Source organism: Cnephaeus nilssonii (assembly GCF_951640355.1).
Source record: "Cnephaeus nilssonii genome assembly, chromosome: 6".
NCBI classification, from domain to species: domain Eukaryota; kingdom Metazoa; phylum Chordata; class Mammalia; order Chiroptera; family Vespertilionidae; genus Cnephaeus; species Cnephaeus nilssonii.
Genome location: NC_137077.1, coordinates 4,208,791 through 4,218,027, shown reverse-complemented (window position 1 = coordinate 4,218,027; position 9,237 = coordinate 4,208,791). Strand labels below are relative to the sequence as shown.

The window sequence follows — 9,237 nt, the reverse complement described above, 5'->3', positions numbered from 1 at the left end:
AGGCAGCCTGCAGCTCCAGAGCCCGAGACAGAGCCCAGCACCCTGCTCCTCCCCACCTGGCAAAGGTCACTCGAGCGGCCCACAGCCAGCAGGAAATCTGCCCGTCAGAAAACTCAGAGGGACCTCTTCACCCAGGGGACCGCCAGGAACGCTGCTCTCTGGGGTGTGAGGGGAGGAGGGTCTGCGGGCCTGTCCTCCCCCACGTGGCAACGGCAGGAAAGAACCTCCAGGGAGGTGTCCTCTATCCCAGGCCCCACAGCCAAACGTCCTCCGGGGCTCCCCGCCAGGCCCGACCCTGTCAAGTGACCTCGCTGGCCAGCCTGGGGGTCCTGACTGCAGGCGCAGAGCCTGCGGCGAAGTGGCAGTGTCCAGCCCAGCCGGGCCCACAGATGGAGCAATGCCGGGGCCGGGGGCGCTGTGCTCAGAGGGGAGGGTGGCATGGAGCCGGCAGGTGAATCAGGCCGAGGGGGAGGCTGTCTGGGCGCTGGCGTGCCCACAAGGACGACGCAACGGGCCGTGGTGGGAGACCTGCCCTGGGTGATGGAGGCTGGCACGGGGACTCCTGGGCAGGAATGACTGCCCCTTCAGACTGAGGTGGGGCGCCAGGTGCTGAGGCCCCGAATGCCCCCTCCCACCCCCCCAAAAAACTTTTCCAGTCCCCCTTCCGCGGGGAAGCTTCTCAGTCTCCAGGGTTGTCACACGACTTTATTATGAAGCCTCAGGCACAGCCCTGACACAGAGCACGAAGGGAACAGGACGGCTGAGGGGCATCGCTGGCCGGTCCAGCCCCTGCCCGCCCCGTCCTCTAAGAGCTCAGTAAGCAGCTCAGGCAGCAGTGGGCCCGGCCCGGCCCTCGCCCCGCCCCCCCGGCTGGAGAACAGGTGTGGCCTGTCCAGGTGCCCCTCCAGGCCAGGCACTGACATCTCCTCCGAGTCCAGAGCCAGCGCCGTCGGGCATCTTCTACTCCAGGACCCTCTGGTGTCTGCCCGCTGGCTTTTTGTCTTGTCCACATGGCATGGCACCAGGCCCTGGCCCTCTGCTGACCACCCCGGGGCTCCCCCCCGGCCGTCTCTGCCTCTCAGGGGAGGGGTGGGCACAGCAGGATGGACGGGGGGACTGCGGTGGCTGCAGGGCCAGGGCTTGGTGACAGGAAGCAGAGGCCCAGGCAGTGAGAAATGCAGCCGAGTCACAGCCCAGAGGGGGGGGACAGCACGTGGGGGCTCTGGTGCAGCCCGAGGGTAAGGAAGGCAAAGTGGTGGGAACAGCCACAGGCCCTGAGCCTGAGGCACAGACCAGCAGAGCGCCCTCAGATGGCGGTGAATTTAATGGCAGAGCAGCTCGCAGCTCACAGCCCTTTCTCCTGGGCCAGCTCCCCTCCAGCGGACCAGGGCCAGCCCAGCAGGGAGACGTTAAAAACCCAAATCCCGACAGGAAGCACACACTGGCACGCATACCACACCGACACACATACTCGGACCAGCACGACACACGCAACAAAGACCCTCCCTGCCTCCGGCCAGAGTCCTTCATCCGAGTCCCTTCCCAAGTCACTGGTCCAGGCTGAGGGTCGAGGAGAGGCCGCCTCGTGTCCAGGTCTAGACCTTGTACAGCGTCTGCAGCAGGTTGTGGCGTGCGAAGGAGCAGGCCTCCAGGGCGCCGTTGGGCCTGCGGGGAAAGGCACCTGTGGGCCGGGAGCTCAGGTGGCAGCAGAGCGTGGGGCCATTTCTGTGGCTAGAAATGTGCTGACTCCACTCTGCTCATTTTCACAAGGACTTTTCTTTTTTTAATTTTCATAATATATTTTACTTAGCCCAGTGGATGCAAAATATTATCCTTTCAATATATAATTACTGTGAGATGAATGAAATAGGTGAACTATCGGTGTATTTTGCCCTGCCACGCTCTCACTAAGTCTGTGGAAGGCAGTGCTCCTGAGCCGCCTCAGCGTGCTGACCGTGTGGCGCTCAGCGGCCACATGGCCGGTGTTAGGACGCGGCGCACAGCTCTCGGTTGTCCCCTGTCTCCTCAGTCTCCCCCAGTCCCTCTCTCCACTGCGGCCAGTGGGGCTTATCTGCTGGTGTCACTGCTCTTTTAAGATCCTTGCTTGATGCCATGCTGCTTCAGACTTCAAGGCCCGTGATACTGTAATAAGCTGTACTTACCTCTCCAGCCTCGTCTCACTCACTCCCACCCGGAACCCCATCCACCCGGATTCAGTTCATGGCGACTTTTCAAAGGAGATGCACAGGCGGGTGGGGGTGGGCCCCCTATCCCACCCCTTTCCCCCAAGGCACTGGATTCACTGGCAGTGTGGCTGGTCAGAGCCCTTGGAGACAACCTTGGTCGGTCATAGGGGGAGACTGAGGCCTGAGGCCTCCATGAGGACAGGGGACAACCTCCCCCTCTTCATAGTGGGCCCCAACAGGACCCGGAGGCTCTTCATTACTTGACTGGCCAGCACCCACCAGCCCCAGGATCCTCCAGGCCAAGGCCAAGGTTTTCACAGCCGGTGGCCTAGGCTGCTATGAGAGTGGACACAGAACTGCTCGAGGGACGTCGCTGAGCGCTGGTGTGGGCAAGCTCCTGACTGACTGGGTTCCCCTCTGGAAAACGGGGCGCTACGTCCTCGGTCTCTCTAAGGAGAGGCTTTGTCCCTGAGTCCTGTGTCCTCAGCTGGGCCCAGGGAGGAGGCCTCAGAAGTGGTGGTCACAGGAGAAGCGAGACCCAAACATGAATGCCAAGAGCCTGGGAGGCACGAGGGCCTCTCACAAGCCGAGTGGCAGCCCAGGGAAGCCTCGGCGGAGCGCAGGCGCCGCCGTGGACACACTCACTTGGTCATAAATGCCTGCAGCAGGGGAGCGAGGGCCTTGGGGAAGTAGTCCTGTTGCACCATGTGGTTCAGTGCCATCAGGGGACCGTACAGGTTGGCAATGGCCTTGACCTTGTCTTCACTCTGTAAGGGGAACACACGGAGCAGCAGGTGAGCTATGAGGTCCCCTGGGGCCCAGGGTCTCCACCACCCAGTGCCGCTCAGAGCCCCACGGCCAAGGTGCTGAAGCAGAGCCAAGCCCGGGACGGTGTGGGGGGCCGGCCCCTGCAGGACTCCCGTGGGACACTCCCTCCGCCCCTCCCACCGCTCCTCCCAGCGCACCTTGAGCAGACCCATGTGGATGAGGAGCCTGGTGAGGAAGGCATTGGGGTTGAAGGAGGATGAGCCGAAGGCCTTCTTCATCAGGGCGTCTGCAAGGCAGAAGCAGCGTGGGCAGAGCGCCCCCTGCAGCAAAGGCCTGGCCACGGGCCCAAGGGCATCAGCCCTTCCCCAAGCCAGTCCTGCCGAGGGCACAGCGGCACCGGGAAGGGCTAGCTCTATCGGCTGTGACATCGTGGCCCTTCCCTGTCCTGGCCCCTCACGTGAAATGGGCTCGGGGACTCGCACCGCTAGGGTGGAGGTGAAGTAAGGGTTCGGCCACTTTGTGGAGGCGAGGGAGATGGACAGGGAGACGGGACGAGAGTGGCCGAGGGCCTGCGGAGATCGCTGTGGCCACTCGCGTCTGTGCTGGGCTGCTCAGGGAAACCATTTGGGTAACTTGTCCTCACCAACGGGGCTGGGCTCTCAGGGAGGAGACCTGGAGACTCCCACCTGGCTCTCACCCACCCTCCTGCCTCAATGCTGCCCTTTCCGCGTGCTGTGCCCCTCACATGCAGGCCCTTCCTCTCGTCTGCCTAGCAGGACCTGGACCACCCCAGACACTCGCTGACAAGGTGGGAGGTTGATGGAGGTAACAGAACCAGGTGGGAGAGGGAACTCATGACAGGGCTTGGGGGAGGGGGACCAGAGGTCCCGGAAAGCCTGGGAAAGATATGAAGGAAGCAGGGGAACCTGCAGGTGGAGAGGACACGTGCGCAAAGGCTCTGTCCTCACACCCCCCTCCGAGAGCAGTGCGACCCCAGGGCCCTGGGCTGTGGCCGGCTGGTCTTCTGTGCGGCTGTCCCGGCCTGAGTTCTAAATACATGGAGCTGAGCCGGCCTGGGAAAGGCCTCTGCCTCCCCATTTACAAAAACCAGAGAGGAGCGCCTCCAGCGAGAACCCCAGAGGAACAGGTGGGAGGGGCCGAGAGCAGTTAGTGCTGGAGGGGGATCCAAGTCACTGGGAACGCCCCATGCCTGGAGCAGCGAAGAGGCAGGCCCACCCAGGTCCCACACCCCACGTTACCTACTGCGTCCTGGACTGCCGTCCTCACGGCGGCTTCATCCTTGAACACAGAGGACACCTTCAGGAAGGCGGAGACCACCTTCTCTGGGTCAGAGGTGTCGGTCTGAGGACACAGAGACAGTGGCTGGTCAGCAAGGGGCCAGGGCCCCAGGTCCTGCCTGGCCCACACGGTCCCCGCAGAGCCTGGCGTGGACCTGGCCCAGGCAGGTGGGCCAGACACAGAGTGAGTGAAGCAGCCATCGTCACCCTGTGACTGATCCCTTCTCATGATCTAACCTGAACAATCCCCGGTGCAGACAACATGCCCACGCAACGAAGTGACCTCAACTTTACCGATAACGAGAAAAGTAGAAACAACGCAAACGTCCAGAAACCGGGGACTGCCTAACTGCTCCATCTGCTCACTGGGCAAAGGGCACAGGAGAGTTTTACTGACAGGAAAACGGTGAACCGTAGCCGATGAAAAGGTGGGCCACAAACAGGTTTACATTATATAATCTCACTTATCATGAACAAACAAAACAAAAACAATAAAACAAGGAAATCAGCCAAGCCAGCTGTGAGCCAGCCCATTTTTAAAAATATATATTTTTTTTATTGATTTCAGAGAGGAAGGGAGAGAGAGATAGAAACATCAATGAGAGAAAATCACTAATCGGCTGCCTCCTGCACACCCCCTACTGGGGCATGTTCCCTTGACCGGAATCAAACCCAGGACCCTTCAGTCGGCAGGCCGATGCTCTATCCACTGAGCCAAACCAGCTAGAGTGAGTGAGCCCCTTTTACGGTATTTATCACTCACCCTCTTTTATTATTATTATTATTATTATTATTATTATTATTTTATTTTATTGATTTTTTACAGAGAGGAAGAGAGAGGGATAGAGAGTTAGAAACATCGATGAGAGAGAAACAATGATCAGTGGCCTCCTGCACACCTCCTGCTGGGAATTTGCCCCCAACCAAGGTACATGCCCTTGACCGGAATCGAACCTGGGACCCTTGAGTCCGCAGGCCGACGCTCTATCCACTGAGCCAATCCGGTTTCAGCTCACTCACCCCCTTTGAGCCTCAGTTTTTTCATCTGTACAGTAAAAGTAACAGGTCTCCATTTCTAGTTGCCAAGAGCGTTAAATAAAACCATGCCCAGGTATCAGAACAGTGCCCGGCAGACAGGAGGTGCTTGATAATCACCTCAGAATGAATGAGGGAAAGAAAATGAACGACCGAACCCACTAACCAGCCAACAAGTGAGGCCAGAGCTAGGGCAGCCTGCCAGCAATATACATGAGATGGATGGCCACAGGAGTCCTGGGCAGCAGATTGTTCTAGAAGCAGCTGGTCGTACAGAACATGCAGAGGGAAGCCTAGGGCTAGGTGTGTGTAAGAGAACACACTCCTTAATTCCAGTCGCCTGAAGTGCGGCAGGCCCGCCCGCTCGTCTGCATTCTGCCTTGTGACAACGCCACACTCATTTACGCGTCTACGTACAAAAGGAACCCTGGCAGCCCCTTCCCGCTGTCATCCGCCCCTCCCAGTCCCGCGCTCAGCTCGTCCCTTCTCTCTGGCAGCTCTGCTCGGCGGGCCCGGCACTCTCACCTGTTGGGCTATCAGCACGGAGCTCTTGGGCCCCAGGCGCAGCAGCTTCTCAGGGGAGGGGAAGGCCAGGAAGGTGGAGACATCAGCGGGAGGCGGGGAGGACAGCACGGGAGCTGGGTCCTGGATGGGTGGCACAGGCAGCACTGTAAGGTCTGAACCGAGTCCTCACCCAGAACATGAGCCAATCACGGCTCAGAGTCTGGAATTCTTCCTGCCACTCATGTGCACTTCCCCAAGGGCAGAGCCCACACACTGGCTCCCAGCACTCAAGCCTCTGAGCTGGGACAAGCCACCTCCATCGGACTCCAAGAGCCTTTCAAGACCAAGTGGGTCCTCGCCATGACATGACATGCCCCAGACATGACTCAAGAGGCATGTGGGCCCTAACGTGGACCCACCAGAACTGGATGGAGCCGGGCCCGAATAAGCACTGCTAGTGAGCACCAGCGGTGCCCAGAGAAAAACTAAAACTGCCGCGGGCTGGCTGAAATGCTTCCATAAAACTAGGAACGCCAAATTCAACAAGAGTAGGGGATCCTTGTCCACCCCAAAGTTCTCCAGAAGCTTTATGGGGAACCTATGAGGGAACAGGATCAGTGAATCAGGACATGGCAGCCCTGGCTCCACCAGCCTCCTGGCCAAGGACGGCACCACGTGCCCAGCTGGGTCATGTCCCAGCCAGCCTATGGGATGGGGCTGTCCCTCCAGGTCACCAAGATAACCCACTGATGGGTGGGAAAATTCTCTCTATTCTTATTCTTTTAGAAATACTTATGTATGTCTTATACATAGCATAGCAACATTACATATGCTGTAATTTCTAAGTGGACACATCTATACTGGGCTCAATACAAACATAGCAAAAATAGCTCATGGCCTCTGTGTTCAAGCGGATTCCGCGCCTGCCCTGTGGCCCCGGGAAGCTGTCTCAGGATTTCACGGTCAGGGGCCCGGGCTCTGATCCTGGCAAACGATGAGGAACTCACCCCACTGTTAGGGTCCAGAATCTTCCTTGACGGTGTGGATGACTCCTCTCCTTGCCCTTCCTGCTGTGACTCTTCCTCCTCCTCCTCCTCTTCCTCTTCTTCTTCCTCCTCTTCATCTTCATCCTCCTCCTCTTCTTCTCCTTCCTCTTCCTCCTCGTCCTCCTCATCCTCATCTTCACCCTCATCATCACTGCAGACGGGAGTTGGCTAAAGCAGACCCTCCCAGCCCATGGCCCATGTTGGCTCTGAGGCCTGGCTCTGAACCCACAGACCCCAGCTGCGCAGCTGCTCTCAGGGCGGGCAAGTGGGTCACCAGGGAGCCGGTCACTCATAGCTCAGCACCCAGGGAAGCCCATGCTGAGAATCAGATCTCGTTCCTGTCAAAAGAGCCCCCAGACCCACTGGGGGAACACAGGGGAGGAAGAGAACGGTCTCAGGGGCCCAGGGTCTGGCAGGAACACTGCCCAGGCTGAGATGCCCAGGGCCGTGCCACCTATATCTTGCTGACCATAAGAAGCCCCAGCTGGGGGAGGGCTGATGGCGGGGGGGGGGGGGAAGTCCTGCCCCAAGGACAGCTGTTCTGTTTCCCCTGGACCCTGAGCCTTGAGCCCATCGAGTCCCCACGTTCTAGCAGCAGCAGAGCTCTAGCAGTGACTGAGGATGACAGTGAATGAAGCCAACTTGGAGGTTACAGGGGCGGAGGGAAAGGGTGCTATCTACTGGAGGAGCCCCCCCCCCCCCCCCGCCTCCAGTGGGCTCTGCAAACCCAGAACCCCCACCCTCCTGCATCAGTCCCTCCCTTTCTAGTCGCCACCCCGGCCTCATGCTGGCTGCCCTGCCTTATCCGTGAGCATCAGACCAGCCGTCATCCCTTCAGAGCTCTCCCCAGCGCCCTGCTCTAAAGGGGACATCCCCCCAGCCCTCCTTTCTCCCTCTGCTGAACGTGTAATAATAACGTGACTATCCTGGACCCCCTCCCCACTAGAATGAAGTGGCACCTTCACGGTTGTATTTTCACATCCCTAACCCTAGCACAGCACCTGGCGCCTAACAGAGCCTCAGCCAATGTTTATGGAATGGATAAAAGGAAGGAGTCCCTACGCGCCCAGAGCCGCACCTGAGGGACGCCAGCACCTGGGCCATGTGGAAGCTGTCCAGAACCTCCTGGAGCTGCTCACAGCCTTCTTCTCCCAGGGCGTTGCCTGCTCGGGGAGAGGGGGGGAAGTCAGGGTCAGGGTCAGGGTCAGGGTCAGGGTCAGACCCACCGCAGGCCTGTGCTGAGGCCACCGCCACTACTTACCATTGAGGTCCAGTTTCTCCAGCTCAGCCTTGTCTGCCACAGCCTCAGCCACAGCCAGAGCAGCATCTCTCTTGATTTCACAAAACGACAAGTTCAGCTCCTAAAAATAAGAGGAAGGGGTGGTGGCCGGCAGAAACGTGGGCCAGAGAACCAGGTCCCACTCGGAAGCCTCCATTTCCCCAGGGGAGAAGGGTAGGCTCCGTCCCCAGATGGCCAGAACACCACCAACAGAAATGCCACGTACCCAGTGATGTGCCAGGCACCCAGGATGTTTATATATAGTCAACTATGACCCCATTTTAACAAGAAACTGCCCAGCCTGCGTGGCTCAAGTTGAGAGCTGACCGATGAACCAGGTGGTCATGGGTTGTAGGCATGATCCCCAGTGGGGGGCATGCAGGAGGCAGCCAATCGATGATTGTCTCTCATTATGGATGTTCTGTCTCTCTCTCCCTCTCCCTTCCTCTCTGAACTCAATAAAAATGTTTTTTGTTGGTTTGTTTTTAAAAGAAGAAACTGTGGTCCAAAGGGGAGAAGGCACTGGCACAAGGGAGGATGCAGAAGAACCCAGGCCCACGTGCCTCTGCCACGTGCCAGACCCTCTGCCATCCCCGACCAAGTGGGGGAAACCCTGACCCTGAGGCACCTTCAGCTTGGGCAGGCCCCCGCGGACGGCGTCTGCAATGGCAACAGCGCCCTTGGAGCGCACCAGGCAGTCTCCGAAGTTGATCACCTCCACCTGCCGCAAGGCCTTCAGGGTCTGCAGGAGGAAGTGAGGGCCAGGGTGAGGATGCAGGCCTCACCCAGGCCCCGAGCCAACGTCACCCCCGTGTCCCCCGCCTCACCTTGGCCATGGCCACAGCGCCCTTCTCAGTGAAGGTGTTGTCGTTCAGGTTGATGACCCGCAGCAGGGGGTTGATGGCGAAAGCCTGGGCCAGGGCAGTGATGCCAGGGTGATTGATCCCATTCTGGGGCATGTGGACCTCCTTCAGAGTCCCTATGACCTTCAGCGGCAGGAAGGAGAAGGCAGAGAGGTGGGCCTCTGAGTGCCAGCTGCGGGCCCATGCCAGCGACAACCAGCAGGCGGGAGGGCCGCACTACAGACATGGGGAGGAGCTGCTGGGAATGTTCTGGGCAGA

At 59.2% G+C, this 9,237-nt stretch overlaps 1 protein-coding gene across 3 annotated transcripts in view; it reads right to left on the bottom strand.

The window, feature by feature from the left end:
• Positions 1-690: 690 nt before the first annotated feature.
• Positions 691-9,237, bottom strand: part of RANGAP1 (Ran GTPase activating protein 1) — a 33,916-nt gene continuing 25,369 nt past the window's right edge. For all 3 annotated transcript variants that reach the window (XM_079775838.1, XM_079775837.1, XM_079775836.1), the window contains exons 7-16: positions 8,944-9,102; positions 8,745-8,858; positions 8,099-8,198; positions 7,916-8,000; positions 6,799-6,988; positions 5,813-5,932; positions 4,214-4,316; positions 3,152-3,240; positions 2,832-2,953; positions 691-1,665 (exon numbers count right to left, since the gene is read on the bottom strand). In XM_079775838.1, coding sequence (XP_079631964.1) covers positions 1,596-1,665; positions 2,832-2,953; positions 3,152-3,240; positions 4,214-4,316; positions 5,813-5,932; positions 6,799-6,988; positions 7,916-8,000; positions 8,099-8,198; positions 8,745-8,858; positions 8,944-9,102 — 1,152 coding nt within the window. In that variant the 3' untranslated portion in view covers positions 691-1,595. The remainder of the gene's footprint in view (positions 1,666-2,831; positions 2,954-3,151; positions 3,241-4,213; positions 4,317-5,812; positions 5,933-6,798; positions 6,989-7,915; positions 8,001-8,098; positions 8,199-8,744; positions 8,859-8,943; positions 9,103-9,237) is intronic.